Raw genomic sequence first — 17,500 nt, forward strand, 5'->3', positions numbered from 1 at the left:
TTTCTAGACCTATAGTCAAATTATCAATATTCACAACTTGTGTATGGCTAGAGTTTCGTCACCAAAGATCTACAAGAGTGCCCGCTCTTCGAGATCTCACGTGCTCTGCATCCTGTAACACAATAGGTTTACAGGATCTAGATTGTATACAACATGGAACTGGTGCACACTAGCTTGACTTAATGAATTACCATAATAACGGCACAAGAGTGGTAGTGACCCCAAGAGGCTCTGTAGCCTATTCCTGCATTTGTCCCGCTGAAGGTGGAATGGAACAGCTGGAGAAGTATATGTCCATGGTTGTATTGCAGCAGATGTAGCAGATCTGTTAGCTGAAGAAGTACTGTTCTAGCCATGCATGTGTACGTTCTGTGTCGTCGCCAGTTGCATTGAGTGGGCAAATTTAACCTGCAGCTGGCGCGACAACGTCTGCATGCATGTATATAGACTAGATAGTCACAGCACCTGGAGCTAGTATAAGTTTAGAGATATAAACAGTCTTTGTTAAATCTTTTCTCTTATAGCTATAGGGCTAGCCCATTCTAGAGTTCCGAATGATTTTAATATTTGTACTATAGATTTCTGCCTATGTAGTGTTCAGTTATAGAAGTATAAACGGTCACGGAGGTCTCACGTTTAAATAGTTTAGTTTGTGTCACGTTTCCATGCATGAACGTGTATACTTCGTATATACTATATATAGTAATGGTCCTGGGTGATGGACAGTACCAGTGATTCATTTTAGTCCAGCACGGTAATTTCTTGCATCACATGTACGGTTGTTCCTGGCTAACCCTATAGCATTCATGATTGAAGCAATTAATAAAAGCTGCCGTAGACCTCTAGAGGTCCATTAAACCTTTTCTGTTGTCTAAAAGGTCACGCATACACTAATATTGGACAATGTGGCTGCGTGGGGACCGTGACGCCGCTGCATGCTTTGTGAGTCGCTTAGTTCTAGTTGTACGTCTGGGGTTGCTGGTCTAGTTCTCAGGTGCCATCAAGCCTCAGATGTTATTAGGTGTTAAAGACAAGCGTAGTGCTACACGCTAATTCTTCCTTTTCTCATAGCGTTGGCGATGAAACTCTGTTCGAGTCTTTCCATGCAGGTAGCTAGAGGCCCAATCGCTCGCATCGTCGGTCGAACTCGTCGATCTTGATTATCCCATCCTCGTCGCCATTGGGTTGTTTAGTCAAACAGCAAGAGAAAAGACGATGCTCACTGTGCTGAGAACTGAGTATCCGGGAACGACGAAGGCGAGGCGAGATGGCACGATTCTGCTCCCTTGAAGAAAATGCAGGGCGTGTTGCTGTGTTTGCCATAATTCTAGCTGGTTTGTTGTTGGTATTTACAGTTACCGTTGACTGCAACAGATACTGGAGTTACTGTCCTAGACGAGAGTTTAACGATTCGATTGGGCCGCCACGTGCACCACAAGTTGGCGATCGCGTCATTTGCAGAGTGGAAAACGTAAGCGCGAGACCCATCCCACCAGGAAGACTTGAAGGACATATCTTCAAATGGGCCGAGCGGAGCCGACCTGCTTGGATTTTCTACGGCATCTTGAATTTTAGCGCGACTTTCATCAACCTTGTGCTTATCTTTAGTCATCCTAAGAAAAGACGCAACGAAAACACAGAAAGTAGAAGTTTTAGTCATCATCAAAGCGAGTATAGTCGAATCAGCCGGATTATTTACGCCTGCCAGGCAATCGTCATAGTTCATCAAGCTATCAACGTGGTCAAAATTGTGGACTGCCGGCCTGAGAACCGCGCAGAGATATTCCACACGGTCATGTTAGCATTGGACGTATCAGTGCAAGGCAAGTGCTACGTCTTACATACAATCCAGTATAGACAGCCAATTAGTTGTAATTAAGTTATATTATCATACACGTGTGACGTGCTGAGGTAGCCGCGTAGTGTAGTCTGAAATTTTAGAGGAGATCTTGGCTCAGTTAGATTTCTCTGTTTATAAAAATAAAAATTATATAATTTACTATCTATATGTAGCTATGAGGCTGCTAAAACAACTTTCTCTAGACTAACAGTTTTGAGTGGTACACGTTAGACAAATTCTTCTACACCAATAAGTCGTAACTCTTTTTTCTTTTTTTTTCTTTCATGTATCTAGCTTTTTTCGCTAAGTCATCGAAGAATGCCTGCCTCAACATTAAATTGAACCTTAGAGTGTTCAAACACGGTATAGATATAACAGCAGGTCTAGATCCGTCCATTAATGTTTGTTTGGAGTTTCTTGAATGACTCTCGTTTGGTTGCTACATGCATAACCACATTCTTGCTGCATGTTTAAAGATGTCCTCTGCCTGTCTGCCTGCCTGCCTGCCTGTCTGTCTCTCTGCCTGCCTGTCTGTCTGTCTGTCTGTCAAATAACATTTATTTCAAACATACATCTATACTATATATATATATATATATATATATATATATATATATATATATATATATATATATATATATATATATATATATACATGTACACACACACACACACACACACACACACACACACACACACACACACACACACACACACACACACACATATGTATAATAGAAAATAGATAAAAAATAGAAAATAAGATAGAAAATGTCAGCTGTGGCCGGTAATTCATCTGATACGTCAGTTCGTACCTGTTGTCCGCTGTGCCAATCCCTTCATCGAGATGAGACATCGCTTTTTCAGCATATCAACTCGGAACATGTCTGGCGTCGTTCTTTTCCAAGCGTAGGTTTTCTGGAGGATCATGACTGTCGTGTTTGCTCGGCTTGTGGGTTTATCTACGCACGTCGATGGAGTAGTTGTCGTAGGTCGCTGGGTGGCGGTCATTCTCGTTGTTGTGGAAGAATGGATGATCCCGGTATCTCTCCATCGCTGTGTGACGCTAGTGGAAATTATGGCAGGACTCAGCCTTATGTTCTGTTATCTCGTTCTGCTACTGGCCAGAGTCTTGAGTGCATTGGTGAGAGTGATTTTCCTACCTCTTCTATTATTCCTATAGCAGAACAACTTGATCAAAGGTGTGACGATAGTTTCTTTTCTGCTACTGAAACTAATGATATTGTTCTGACTGGTATCAAGGCAGCAGCTTTGCTTTCCTCACCGGATGGAAAATATCTTGATGTTTTCAATGCTGTCATGAACGAAATTTCAACCCTGCCAGTGTATACTGTTTCTCACATTCCCAGGTCTGTGCGACCACTTCTCTCTGAAGTATTGAGTGTGGAATTACGTCATGCTTATGCGGATGGTCTTTGGGGTTTTGTGAGGCTGTTTATGTTTGCAAAAAGTGTCCTCAGAGCTCCTTCACGTAGGGGGAGGAAGAAGAGACATTTGTCAAGTCGTTGTTGTTCAGTCGCCTGCACCAGTGGCGTGAGGGGCATCTGGTCGAATTGTGGGAGGAAGCTAGAAACGATGCAATGCCTCGTGAGACTACTTGTGATGGCGACTCCATAAGAAGAAACAATGTGCGCAGAGCTATCAAGCTTGCAGAAGAAGGTCGATATAGAGATGGCATGCGTTGTTTGGGTTCTCAAGGTTGTGCACCTCATTCTGATCCTGATGCGCTTCAAGACCTTCTTCAACGTCATCCGCAGCATGATCTACCAGATTTTACTGAAGATTTACCAGCTCCTCCGGCAATTGATTCCATTGCTGTTCTTACTGCCCTCAGGGCTTTTCCCAGAGGCACAAGTCCAGGAGGATCCCAACTTCGAGCTCAGCATTTACTTGAGGCAGTTGCAGGTTCTGTTGTTCCAGTTACGCAGACTTGTTTGGCTCAGCTCACTAGATTAATGTCATTTATTGTTTCTGGAAAGTTGAATGCTAGCATATCTCCGTGGCTGGTAGGAGCTCCCCTGACCGCCCTCCGCAAGAGAACGGGAGGTTACCGGCCAATAGCAGTGGGGGAAGTTATCCGTCGTTTAGCTAGCAGGCTTTGTTGTGCGGCTGCAAAATCTCGTCTTCCAGATTTATTGCTACCATATGGTCAAGTGGGTGTTGGAACCAAGGGAGGATTGGAAGCTGCAATTCATACATTGCGTACTGTCTTCAAGGAGGGTCACAAAGATGATCTATGCTGTTTCAAAGTAGACATGCAAAATGCATTTAATGATTGTGACCGTTCATCGTTTTTGGAGCGTGTCAAGGAAGACTTGCCTGATTTATTTCCCTATGTGCAGTGGTGTTACACAACTATAGGAGAATTAAGATTTGGTCAAAATCGTATTTTGTCAACAACTGGAGTGCAGCAAGGTGACCCTCTGGGTCCTCTGCTTTTCTCGCTTGTAGTCCTTCAATTGTTGGATACCATTGGTCCAATCGATGGACTTTTCCTTCACGTTTGCTATCTTGATGACGGTACCTTTGTTGGGACCAGAGACACTGTTTCTTCGTTCTTGAATTCATTGATTAACAATGGACCGTCTTTTGGCTTAAAACTCAACCTGAAGAAGTGCGAAGTCTGTTGGCCGTCAGGTGATCAATCATTTGCTAAGTTTCCATCACAAATCCGCCGCATCTGCATTGAAGATACCGGAGTTGAGATGCTTGGGTCACCGTCTGTGGAACGGATGATTTTACAGTGCCATTGTAGGCACTGTAAAAATCATCGTAGGCATTGTAGGTATTGGGTTGACAGTGTGCTTGAAAATCAAAGCTTTCTGCCAGAATTGAACAACCCCCAAGTCGAGCTTCATCTACTTCGCAGTTGCCTCAGCCTCTGCAAGATCAACAGTCTTCTCAGAACAGTTCCTCCGGGCACAACTGATCACCATTGGACACGTTTTGACACCGGGACACGACGTTCTCTAGAACTTATAACTAAGACTTCTCTGCCTGATACTTCTTGGCAGCAAGCTACTCTACCAATGCGCATGGGAGGCCTGGGGTTGAGACAGGCAGCTACAACTTCGGCTGCCGCTTTTCTTGGTAGCTGTCAAGCTTCTCGGGAGCTTTCAACACGCCTTCTAGTCCAGAACAAGCAGTTGCCTACACATGTGTTAGTTCCAACGTCACCAATGTTTGTCGAATCACCTTGTACTCCGATATCCATCCCAGGTGAAGAAAACGCCCTTGTCCGCTATAATAGTGAAGTCTTTTGGTTTGTGGACGTCTTCCAGTCTTGCCACTTTGAAGGTTATCGCGTCCAAGACCACAGCAAAGAGCAGAATAAGTTTTAGTAGGGCAGTCAGTAACTTACTGCAACAGCTTTCAGTTCGCTTATTTCAGTTTAACGCACGTATGATTTGCACTAGTTTGCGATTTGACACTGAGTTTGACTTTTGGGATTTGCCAACTTTGGCAGGGGACGGGTAGTTGTTATCTGCAATAAGAATATACATACATACATACATACATACATATATATATATATATATATATATATATATATATATATATATATATATTTCAAACTTTTCAGAGAGTATCCTTCCTGAAAGCCAATGTAGTTTTCGTTCTGGGTTCTAGCACCTACTCTTTTTAGCATTTTGTTTTCCGTCGTTTTAAATGATGCCTTCAAGAACATCCGTGAGGGTGTTCGAGTTGAGTTTAGAACTACTGGAGGTGTATTCAATCTCAGGCGCTTATAAGCCAAAACAAAGGTTCTAAGAGTCTGCTGAGAGAACTCTTGTTTGCTGACGATTGCGCATTAGTTGGTCACACATATGAAGACATTCAACACATTGTCAACTGTTTAAACAGATCAGCTAAACGTTTTGGCTTGAGTATCAGCTTGAAAAAGACAGAAGTGCTTTTTCAACCACGTCCAGGCTCAAACTATAACCCTCCTCCAGTTATGATTGGTGATCACCCATTGTCTTATGTCAGCAATTTCAAGTATTTGGGTAGTTTCCTTTCGAATAATGCAACTGTTGATGCAGATGTCTCTCATAGGATATCAAAGGCCAGTGCTGCTTTTGGTAAATTGTACAACAGACTCTGGCAAAGGCATGAAATCAAACTGACCATGAAGGTTGCAGTTTACAAAGCAGTAGTCTTATCAGTTCTATTGTACGGATGCGAGTCATGGACCCTTCTTCGTCGTAACCTCAAAAGTTTGGAGAGTTTTCATCTGCAATGTCTTCGCCGCATATGTGGAATCCAGTGGACTGACTATATACCCAACACATAAGTGTTATCTCGTTGTAACATCAGTGGCATTGAATCTTTTGTTATGAAATGCCAATTTCGCTGGGCTGGTCACATGTCTCGAATGCCTAATGATAGAATTCCCAAACAACTCCTTTTTGGTCAACTGGAACAGGGCCATCGTCATCAAGGTGGTCCTAACTTACGTTATAAAGATTCTATAAGGCTAATATGAAATCTTGTGGGATTGACTTCCTGCATTTTGAGAAACTATCCAGTGATAGAACAAACTGGAGATCTCTCTGCCATTCATCACTCCAACAGTTTGAAGAAATCGTATTAGACATCTTCAAGCTCAACGTCAGAAACGGAAAGAACAAATTGTTCCTACCAATCAGTCATTTGTTTGCCAATCTTGTGGCAAGGAATGCCGTTCAAAAGCAGGTGTTAAATCCCACCAGAGACACAGAGGACACTAAAGAGAGTCATCACTGTTATCAGTGGACATGCCATCATATATATATATATATATATATATATATATATATATATATATATATATATATACGGGAACTACCTCACCATGGCGCACTGTTTTTGAATTGCTCTCACTAATAACGTTATCTTGGGATCACAAACTTTCCGATACGCTTCACACAGTGTTTTCTGATCTCTAATTGTTCACTGACTGCTCTCGTCATGAATTCATGGACACGCTGACCGTTGGTGCTGAGAATGGCGAAGATGACAAAGATGACGACGATTATAGTTCTTCGGCGCTTACTTCCCCGGTTTGCTCAAAGAAGTTTTCATCCGACAATACTAAATGGCAGCACGTTAATCTAGAACACATTTTGAGAGGAGCCTTTCCATCAGCTGCCTATCTGACTCGAAATAGTCGCTTTCTGTGCTCCAAATGTGGTTTTGCGTATTCTCGGCATTGGAGGTCTTGTGGTCGCTCTCAGGGTCAAGGTAATTGTCGGTGCTGTGGTTTGATCGTGGATCCAGCTGTTTCCTCTTAGTTGAATTCATCCATGGAAGTCATTGATTCCAATTGTGGCGATGGTGACTCCGAGGCCTGTAGACATCCACACTCTCCATTGAAGTCTGGAATTTCAACAGACACATGTAGCCGTTCTTCCTCTTCATCACAGTCTGATATAGTTTTGAATGGTTTATTTGTGGCTGCAACCCTGAGCTCTTCTGAAATCGATTTGAAGGTTTTTGATGCAGTGATGAATGAAGTAATGTCTCTTCCAATATTCACTGTTGTTCATGTTTCCAAGTCTGTTCGTCCATTACTGGCAGAAGTTCTTTCACAGGAGTTTCAGTTGTCTGTTAGTCATGGTGCTGTGGGTTTCATGAGACTTTTTGCTTTCGCAAAGTCTGTGCTTCGCGTTCTTTCTCGTGGTGGGAAGAAAAGACATCATAATGTTAGGAATGCCATTTTGTCTCGTCTCAAGCCGTGGAAGAATGGTGATTTGGTATCATTGTGTTGTGATTGGCTGCTCGTTTGGATGCTCGTTGCTATAATAACAACAATAGCAGCGATTCGGCTCTTAGTTCTTCAAATGCACGACATGCAATAGGACTATCCTGTGAAGGCCGATATAGTGAGGCGGTTCGTTCTCTGTCTTCAGAGGGATGTGCAGACCACAGCAATTCCGCAGCTTTTGCAGAGTTGCTTTCTCGTCACCCGGACCATTCGCTTCCTGATGGGCATATGGAGATGCCTGCACCAATGGACTGCCATTAGGCCAATTGTGCTTGATGTGATCAAGAGAGCAGCAGAGATTGGCCTTCATGTTATTGCCATAACCAGTGATATGGGGAGTGCCAACAGACCCATGAGGAAGAGCTTCAATCTTTTGACTGACAAACACTGCAAGCAGACTGTGAACAAAATTCCTCACCCTCAAAGATGACTCTCCTTCCTTGCTGATGTGCCACATGTTATTAACAATCTCATATCTGCACTCGTGAATGGGCAAGTGATCACTCTACCAGATAACGTGGTATCAGCCAACAACATGAGTTGTAGCACTGTGAGCCTTTCTCCCATTCACGACCTTGCAAATTTCAACCTATAGATGAAAAAATCGCCCCCAGTTGACTTAGGGAACCCTTGCGTCTTCACACTTTCCAGACGAACGTGTCCGGTGCTCTAATGTTTTTTCAACAACTCTGTAGTTGGGGTCTACGCTATCTTGTGAAAGAGGAACTTCCGTGCAGGCATAATCCTCTTTGCAGACGCCGTGACAACGAACAGCCAAAACAGACTGCCGGTTGAGTTCAAGTGCCCGTACTTACAATTTGAACAGTGCGTAATGGTGATTGGCTAGAGTGAAGACTCCCGTTCAGGTACGCTTTTCCAAGCTTGACGCTTCCTCGATCCAGCTGCTTACGGTCACATCTGGTGAGGCCCAAGCTGGTAGCTGTCTAGGCTCTAGACTTGCTAATTGCTAGTCTACTATCCACTAAGTATGAAAGTAAACACTATCAGTCTGGTTGGTAGGCGTGACCTTGGAGCACGAGTGTACTCAGGGTGGTAAATGACATGCCAAACAAAACATTGCAACAATTCTATCTTCCAAAAGGCTGAAGACAAGCAAAGAAATAGAGAAAGTGTATCACTCTTTAGGGTAGAGTTTTAATTAATAATACTGAAAAGTTTACATTTACCCTATTGATGTGCCTCGGAATTTTAGTGCCTTGCTCGCGCCCACCGTGTCCGTTTGTAGACTTGATTTCTCTCGTTTTGCTGCAACCCACCTACTTAATTTAATTAGAGGAAATTGTTCGCGCACTGTTCAGTCAGTTGGAAACAACTAGCAACTGCATTGGGTTACGCTTGTGTTGTGAAGGTTTCAGTGGGTTTTCGTAATCCACAACTAGTTCATGATTCATGCTCTGCTGCCAAGTTGGTTTTGCGACGAAATGCTAGAGGAGGTCATTTTCTACCACATCATTTTGATCTAGCAGCTTTCCTGACGTGGAGGTATACCGTACGCATCAGTTCTCTGCTCAGACGGGGTTTCAGACTTCCCAATTCTAATGTTATGTGGGTTCTTTCATCGAGAACCCTAAAAACCCAAGGAAAAGACTAGGTATGTTGCGTGGGGTTTCGCGGCAGATTTCCTGTGACGTCAACACCGTGGCTCCAAAATTAATGTTCCCGAATTGTACACGAGCTTCCCGATCGTATTGTTCTCGTAGCCTAGTACAGTAATAGAGCGTCGCCTAGTGCATCCCTACTCCAAGTTACCTAGACTGCTGATCGAATCACATTGGACCTCACAGTGAATCGAACTCAGGATCGAGCTCGCTCTGTGAATGAATCCTAGTCCATGCAGTAAAATGAATCTCTTCTCATGCAGCTACAGGAACGAAATCTAGACAGTGAATGTACGCAATCGGATATCACAGGTAGCTTCTAGATAACTTTGATGGAAGGATGGATTCATAATTAACTAAGAGCATGGAAATGTTGACGTTGGTGACGTGGTTGACACTTAGATGACGGGTGTGTGTGTGTGTGTGTGTGTGTGTGTGTGTGTGTGTGTGTGTGTGTGTGTGTGTGTGTGTGTGTGTGTGTGTGTGTGTGTGTGTGTGTGACACTAGGTGAAGAAAGTAGGCGGGATGATTCCAGACCCTTTCCAGCGTTGTCGTGTTATACGGGAACCGGGCACGACGGCGCGAGATGGTCTGGTACGAGGCTAGGGAATCAGAAAAATGTTACAAATATTCAAAGGAGATCTTGCCCGATGGATCTAGCCCTGAAATTGTTACGCTAGTTTTTGAGCATTTCGGCACATGGGGATCACAAGTGGAAAACTTACTGCATGAACTGGGAAGAAAGGCAGGGCTCATTGAAGGAAGACGAGATGGATGCAGAGTTTATGTCATATTGGCGACGACGTTTTTCTGTGACTCTCCAAAAATGCAATAGTAAAGTTGTGTTGAGAAAAGTGTCACCAAACAGACTAATGGAGGATGATGTAGTTAGCAGAGATAGATACATTCAGTGCTTCATACATTTAAATAGTTGAACTTGTTTATGAAGCACTTTCTTTTAATTATTGAAAAATCATGTATTCTAGTGTGTAGAGATGCTGTATCCTAATAAAGTAACCAGCCTGCCTGCCTGCTGCCTGCCTGCCTGCCTGCCTGCTGCCTGCCTGCCTGCCTGCTGCCTGCCTGCCTGCCTGCCTGCTGCCTGCTGCCTGCTGCCTGCCTGCCTTCGTGATGTATGAGATTGGGGATCAGCTCGCCATCTAGTCAATTGACTGTATGGGCACTGTGACTTTGCATGAACTGAAGTTAGATCTAGAAGGTTTTCATTTAATTACCTGCAAATATGAAGGTCTTGTTTGATCTCACGATGCTATTGTTGCTAACGGTTTGCTTGACGGGTTGAGTTGGGTATTTCTTATCAAATAGAACCCAGAAATACATACAAACTGAGGAAAAAACGAGACATTTGTTTGTTTTGTTTCTATTTGCTGCCCCAGTGGTACTTCGTCATGTACATAATGTGAACAAACATTCAATAATTGCATTCTACGCACATTGATTCAGGTGTCACCTATGGATGTGATGTTCTTTGGTTCACTCATGGAGAAAAGACGTAGTGATAGCTGCAAAGACCTGCAGACATGCAGCAACGAAACGGCCTGGAATAAGAAAAATCTTACAAATATTCAAAGGAGATCTTGCCAGATGAATCTATCCCCAAACAAAATTATTCACTATAGTTTTGAGCATTTTGACTAGCACATGGGGAACACAAGCGGAAAATTTACTGCAAGAACTGAGGAGAAAGGCAAGGTTCATTGAAGGAAGACGAATGGATGGAGAGTTTGAGACGTTTTGTGACTCTTCAAAATGTAACAGCAAAGCTAGATGTCTAGAGAAAAGTGTCTAAGTTTTCAACAAATAGAAGAATTGAGGATAAACGTAGTTAGCAGGGACAGAAACAGTCATTTTCTTCACATATTGAAATAATTGAACTTGATTGATGAAGCACTTATGTACATAGAATATATATATATATATATATATATATATATATATATATATATATATATATATATATAGAACTCATGTATTCTAGTAGAGATGTTGTATCCTAATAGTTAACAACCTGCCTGCTTTCCTGCCTGCCTGGGTTCTTGTCTGTCGGTTGTTCGTTTGATATACAGTACAGACCTGATTTATTATTTAATGACTAAATTTATTTATATAATTATTACTTAGAAGATTAGATCTTCTAATCAACTATATTTGTGCACTCTGTGGTAAAATCTCTGTTGTACTATTAACAATAATTTTTCTAAACAGGTGCATTTATTCTGAGTGAGGTAGTTGTCACCAAATACTTTGGAAGAAAAAGAAGCACACTTCGCAGGAACGTCTTGTTTTTCATGGGTATGTTCAACTTCATCATGTGGAGACACAGCATTGGCGACGCAGTTTGTCGTTCCGACATCGATAACGCAGCCATTATTGGTTATCAGGTTTGGGAATTCTTCGATCCCATATTCGGATCAGCAATTGCATTTTTTAGGATCTTGTCAGGTTGTTTATATATTTCTCTTGCTGTCCCTTCAAACGATCCTCCAGAAGGTCACAATGCTGGACGACCCTGCATTCGTTGTCCTAGTATAAATGGAAGCAGTGCCATCGATGGAAAAAACATCGTTGGTATAACTGAGTTTATGATGAGTACTCAAAAAGTCCGGAAGCAAACTTTAACAATTATCAATGAGCCTGGATCGACAAACTATTATTACTCTGCACAAAATGACCGTTTTCACCGCAACATTATTCGAAGCTATTATGGGTCGGTTTTCGTCATTCTGGTAGTTGTCGTTCCTTTTGTTGTTTACGACGCACTCGCTCGTCATGTCGGAAAGAAACAGAATGTTGGACGGAGATATGCCGTAGAGATTGCCGTAAATATTTTACTGATTGTTTTGAACGGATGGTATATTGTTTCGCGTGGAGGCAGTCCAAATGCCGAGTGCATAAAAGGATTATTTTGTTGGATACCGACAGTAAGAAGAAGAAGAAAAAATCCAGACGGAAGGAAGTCGAATACTGAAAAACGCGCTGAATGTGTGAAATCAGACTGTAACAGTTTGCAAAACTGTGGCGTCTGCCAATGCTGCAAACTTCATTGCAAAGGAGTTCAACGATTATTGCACGTGGTGCTCCACACGAACGTAGAATCACCAATCTTCTTCATTTTCACTGTTTCGGCTATTGTCTTCTATATAGCATTGGCTATAGTAGCTACAGTTGAACAGGAACTAGCTCGCGCAACAGACATTATTGCCATTTTTGCAGTCTTTTTCCAGTCTGTATTTGTCTTCTGGACAACTCTCGTTCACAATCCTTTGAAGTTATTACGACGAGGACACCGCTGTCATAGTATTAATTCCTTCTTGTTATCTCTACTATTCGCCAGTGCTGTGGGAGCACTAGCCGTTGACATAGAGAGAGAGCATCTAGATCCCACTGTTCACGAAAACTGGTATCTTAGGGCGCTGGCACCTCTGCTGGTTGACTTCCGAGTTCACGCTGCTATTCTAGCGTACAGTGTGCGGTCAGAATTTTGTCAGCAACGATTTACGAAAGGTGAAATTGAAGATAAGGGAATATTTAGGCGAGTAGACGAAGAGTCAATGGGAGAAGGATGTGTCAGGCCGGGATGCAAAGCGGTCTACTCTAAAGAGAGCAGCGTCGTGTTCTGGAGATGCATAACTGAAGACGACACGTATGCGTGTAATTCCAAGTTTTATTGCAACGATTGCTTTGAAAATTTGATCGTAAAAGTCGGATTTTGTCTCATTTGTGCTGACGCGGTAACGTGTGAGCCACAAGACGACAAAAAGCCTTTGCTGGAAGACAAGAAATAACTAACACGTTTAATAGCTGAAACAATTAACTCATACATATGCATACCATGGCGCTGCTTTGCTAGTTTGACTTTGAATTGCCTTCTAGACTTAGTATCATGCGTATGCATTACTTAGCAGTGTGGATTGCAGTCCCGGATGCGCTGCCATCACCACATGTACACGCCCCGAATCTACTGCTTGAAACTGGATGCGATAAACCGTAAGCACAGTACGGCGCAATTTTTTTAATAAAAACCTTGATTTTAAAAATCTAATATTATCGATGGCAGCACATCCGGGACAGCAATCCACACAGCGTCTGGGGCGAGGCTAAGCATTACGTCAGAGCCGTATATATATATATATATATATATATATATATATATATATATATATATATATATATATATATACGGCTCTGCATTTAAACATTGGCGTATCCAAAGGGGGTTCCGGGGGTTTCGTAAAAAACCCTAAAATTTTACGTGACGTCATCACTAAAAACCCTAAAATTTTATGTGACGTCATCACGCGGTGACCGCGTACTGTACCAGCAGTCGGACAGTACGAGTAAGTCGTACGGTACTCCTACTCTTTTTAGAGCTTACTAGGCGCGAACATCGGACACAATGCGCCAATTCAGCACATGGAACAGCGTGCTGAACGGCTTCACATCGTCAGTTGACTGACGTCTTTGTTTGGCTGCCATAGAAAGTCGTCGCTTGAAAGAAGCAAGCCCTTTCAGACTTCAAGTTGCCAAGACATTCAAAAAACGTTGCGAAGGCTTCTTTCTGTAAAATCAAGGCATTTCAGGCTTGCAGTCAGGAAAAAGGTGTAGCGGATACAGCTCTGTGTGAGCTGCGCCCCACATCTTCCGGGACGTAAAGGCTGAAGGGCTAATTAGTTGAAATCAAACTGTGGCTTTTTGGCCCAGCTCGAACACCACCATTTCGTTACTTCCTTGCAATGATATGTTTCAAGTAGTTATTTTCCATCTCATGAAAATATATTTGATGGTCACAACATTCACAATTTCATGAAACCATATATGTTGATCTCTAGGAGCTTTTTTCGAAAGAAAGAAAGAATGGTAACATTTGCCTGTCTAGTGAAAGACATGTAGGCTTGCAAAATCAATTCAAATTGTTCGGTACCGTAGATTCATTAATTAACGCATATTTTCGTTCTATGGTATAGATGATTAAATAGCTAATTTATATCTTGAGGCGTGGCTGATCCTAACCTTTGTGACGTCACGGAACTCCCATCCACCTAAATCCGCCCCTACATTACGCTATCTAATTACAAACTTTTAATAATTATTGTTATCTACACGAATTAGATGACAATGTTGAACGACACGTGGTCGACTGGAGACGTTGTCGTGTGTAGACTATATCAAGTGCGCAGGCTCAACAATGGTGATACCCGCATAATCCCTTCACTCTCCTTTCTTTTATTAAAAAACATGAAAGAAACTAGTAGTACATTACTAATGAAGCAACATGCTGTCTCAGTATTCTATTTTCGTGCCTAGATTACGTATAGAACAATTACATTGCATAGTCTTGAAACCTCCAGCTAGATTGGTACGCGTCTCACCTCTAACTCGCTTCCACTTGAGTCTTCGCGTGATTCTTATTGAGTTCGATGTTGTGCTGGTTGACGTTCTCGTAGGTTTCTTCAATGGACCTTTCCTTTGCACTTGTTTCGGTTGCACTTTGCTACGTATGTTTGTTTGTCAGTTGCTTGCATGACTGTTGGTTTCCTTGTCGCACAGCTGAAATGGGTGTTTTCTCTTTTGTTTTCATCAACTGTACTCTATTTCTTCTCAAGCCTTAACCTTGTCTAGCAACTACCTCGTATGATCGGTAAGGTATATAAATAGTAATTTGGTTACCACTGCTCTTATCTAGACCACACCCGCATCCGTCTAGCCGGTTCAATTTGTCCGTTGTCTCCTAGTCGTATCTTCACTGAGTTTTTAACAACTATGAAGTCTCCACATTGTCCCATTGTTTGTTTCTTAATTAATAATAGATAAGCTAATGTCATAATACGTTCTGTAGAATCAGTTTTGTGTTGCCGATCACGTTACTGACGCTTAGCACTTTTCAAATTAATATTAACAAAGCGCTTCGTTAAATTTAAGACTAGTTACGCTCATGCTTATATTCTGAGTACGTTATTCGCTAAGTCACGTGACTTTGAGAAATTAGCTAAAGCAATGCATGACGTAACGACTTAGTCTCGTACCAGACCCTCTCGCGCCGTCGTGCCAGATGTCATAGGAAATTTGACATCCCTTGTTTGTTGCATTCCCGAGCCGTATTCACTAGGCAATTTGGTATCCCCGAGTCATATCCTCTGGGCGGTCTGAGGCACCTCCCTTGGGGAATTTGGTATCCCATACTCATCATGTAGGTAAATTTTCAGTCACGTGACGAACTACCGGTACATTTCCAAAAAAGTATTGTGCGACGCTAAACGATCATGTGCCACCATGCAACAGCTAGAGGGCACGAACTTACGCTGATGTCATTGTTTTAGTACGAAGCACCAATTAATTAACCCATGCCCCAAGTTTTGGTTCAAGATTAGCCGTTTATCTGTGTACATCTCGATTGTCTCTTACCATTTTCAATTAGTTCTACCATTATAGGATTATAGTAGAAGTGTTGCAGAAACCGAGAGAAGCATATTACACGGTCTGAACTGTAGCAAGTCTAGTTGAAAGAATTGCATGACGTCTGCCGTCTGTGCCTGCGTATGGTCCGTATATATATCTTTGCGTCAACTGCATGGTGTTTGGTATTACAATGACATCACCATGTGGTGTGTTTGCTATTGCATTTGCTGGACATTTAGCTCTAGGAGATGATGTAGCAAGCCTGAAATCCGACCAACCAGGAATGAGGGAACATCTCTACAAATGCTTAGCCTCGCCCCAGACGCAGTATAGCCCCGGATGCGTTTTCATCACCACTACTCTCTGTTTGCGTTGACTTTGCGCTTTGAAAATCTGTAATAACTTCTGCGCAATAGGGCAGACAGTGACGATCTTGGTATTTAAATCGTTTGAAACCGCAAGTTCCCAGATTTTTTATAATTATATATATATATATATATAATTTACACAGGCGGTTTGATAACACTTTTGCATATAAAGAGCCAATAGGGTTCTAAACCCATTAATTAATTAAGAAGGCATGGTCTTACAACAAGAATGCTGCTAACAGAGGAAGTAGCCAACTATCAAGGTCACTGAACGGTCCGCTGCCTTGACATCAACACACAGCTGCTCTTGTTTCGCGAGTAGTTGCTTGGTATTTCTGACTCCTTTTCTCGTTCTGCTTGGTCTTGATAGACTGCGATTTCCTCTGCTGTTACCTAACATCTTTGTATTGTAATATGACCTCTACATTGCACAGTTAATGGGATATCACTTAATTTACATCTGAGTGTGGTAAACAAATACAGCTAGTTTGTTAGGAATTTAGCACAAAAACGCAGTCTATAAATATGGATTACAATGTTACATTTTTAGGTATGCGAAATTGTCACGATATATACTGCTCGAAGATGCCATATTGTCTAGAGAATACGGCTCGGGAGATGCCAAATTCTCTAGCAAATACGGCTCGGGATGCCAGGTTTTCCAAGAAATACAGCTCGGGGAATACCAAATTTCTAGGGATGCCAAATTCCCTAGGACATACCGTTCGGGGATGTAAATCGTCCCGAAGGGATACCAAATTCCCTAGTGAATATGGCTTGGGGATGGCAAATTTCCTATGACACCGGTTCCCGTATAACACGAAAACGCCGTGTTATACGGGAACCGGGCACGACGGCGCGAGAGGATCTGGTACGAGGCTATAACGACTCAGCTTCCGGTTCTGTTGTTTGAGCAGAAGCCACGTCTATCTGACACTATAACACAACTAGATGCGCTTCTTGGTGAGCTCTATTACACTGTTTTGAGTCGTAGTTTAGAAAGCTACAGTTTTGTGACTATATAGCTCTAGTTACTAGACATCTCGGAGAGGTTGTAGCACAAAAATCTTTGCTAATGTGTCCTACTTGTCGCATTGAGGAGTCTAGCGGTGTGCTCAGAGTTTCTATAGAAACGCTGCGTCGTTTTCTACTACTTTGCTTTGTGTGCTAGGCGTGCATTGTTTCTGCTCCAGCAAGCGTTCGACTGCGCGAAACTTTTGCATGCAAGGATGACGTCACGGCTAGTTTGTTGTTTGTGATTGTCTGATTTCCAGCAGCACGTCCGTGTCAGCCTAGAGTAAAGCGTTGCAGTCAATCTAGAGTATCTACCTATATCTCTAGACATGCGGTAGTTTACCCAATCTTGTTTACTATGCAGACACAAGTTCTACATATATAAAGAAATGACGTAGTTTACCTAATCTTGTTTACTATGCAGATACAAGTTCTGTGGATTCAGTGGCTTCTTGCAAGTCAATGTCAAGGTAAT

At 42.4% G+C, this 17,500-nt stretch overlaps 4 protein-coding genes across 5 annotated transcripts in view; all 4 read left to right on the forward strand.

Annotated features, from left to right (window-relative positions):
- The first annotated feature begins 1,258 nt into the window (after positions 1–1,258).
- On the forward strand, positions 1,259–2,416 carry LOC134179021 (uncharacterized). Its single transcript, XM_062645928.1, has one exon. The coding sequence runs from the start codon at positions 1,268–1,270 to the stop codon at positions 1,877–1,879; it is 612 nt and encodes a 203-aa protein (XP_062501912.1). The 5' UTR covers positions 1,259–1,267; the 3' UTR covers positions 1,880–2,416.
- A 140-nt stretch (positions 2,417–2,556) lies between these two features.
- LOC134179077 (uncharacterized) lies at positions 2,557–3,584 on the forward strand. Its single transcript, XM_062645980.1, has one exon. The coding sequence runs from the start codon at positions 2,612–2,614 to the stop codon at positions 3,476–3,478; it is 867 nt and encodes a 288-aa protein (XP_062501964.1). The 5' UTR covers positions 2,557–2,611; the 3' UTR covers positions 3,479–3,584.
- Positions 3,585–11,217: 7,633 nt separating this feature from the next.
- LOC134178714 (uncharacterized) lies at positions 11,218–13,268 on the forward strand. Of its 2 annotated transcripts, XM_062645601.1 has the most exons (2): positions 11,218–11,628; positions 11,690–13,268. In XM_062645601.1, exon 2 carries the CDS (start codon positions 11,830–11,832, stop codon positions 13,030–13,032), a length of 1,203 nt encoding a protein of 400 aa, XP_062501585.1. In that variant the 5' UTR covers positions 11,218–11,628; positions 11,690–11,829; the 3' UTR covers positions 13,033–13,268. The 2 variants fall into 2 exon arrangements, with proteins under 2 accessions (XP_062501585.1, XP_062501584.1); XM_062645600.1 differs by having other exon boundaries at positions 11,218–13,268.
- Positions 13,269–15,833: 2,565 nt separating this feature from the next.
- The window catches only part of LOC134178453 (uncharacterized), a 7,333-nt gene continuing 5,666 nt past the window's right edge, over positions 15,834–17,500 (forward strand). The window contains exons 1-3 of the mRNA XM_062645331.1: positions 15,834–15,970; positions 16,562–16,744; positions 17,450–17,495. Coding sequence (XP_062501315.1) covers positions 15,834–15,970; positions 16,562–16,744; positions 17,450–17,495 — 366 coding nt within the window. The remainder of the gene's footprint in view (positions 15,971–16,561; positions 16,745–17,449; positions 17,496–17,500) is intronic.

This window comes from Corticium candelabrum, chromosome 4 (assembly GCF_963422355.1).
Source record: "Corticium candelabrum chromosome 4, ooCorCand1.1, whole genome shotgun sequence".
Taxonomy (NCBI): Eukaryota; Metazoa; Porifera; class Homoscleromorpha; order Homosclerophorida; family Plakinidae; genus Corticium; species Corticium candelabrum.

Excerpts from the sequence above, each read along its gene's own strand:
- LOC134179021 (XM_062645928.1), top strand. The coding sequence starts at position 1,268 with ATGGCACGATTCTGCTCCCTTGAAGAAAATGCAGGGCGTGTTGCTGTG.
- LOC134179077 (XM_062645980.1), top strand. The coding sequence starts at position 2,612 with ATGTCAGCTGTGGCCGGTAATTCATCTGATACGTCAGTTCGTACCTGT.
- LOC134178714 (XM_062645600.1), top strand. The coding sequence starts at position 11,536 with ATGGGTATGTTCAACTTCATCATGTGGAGACACAGCATTGGCGACGCA.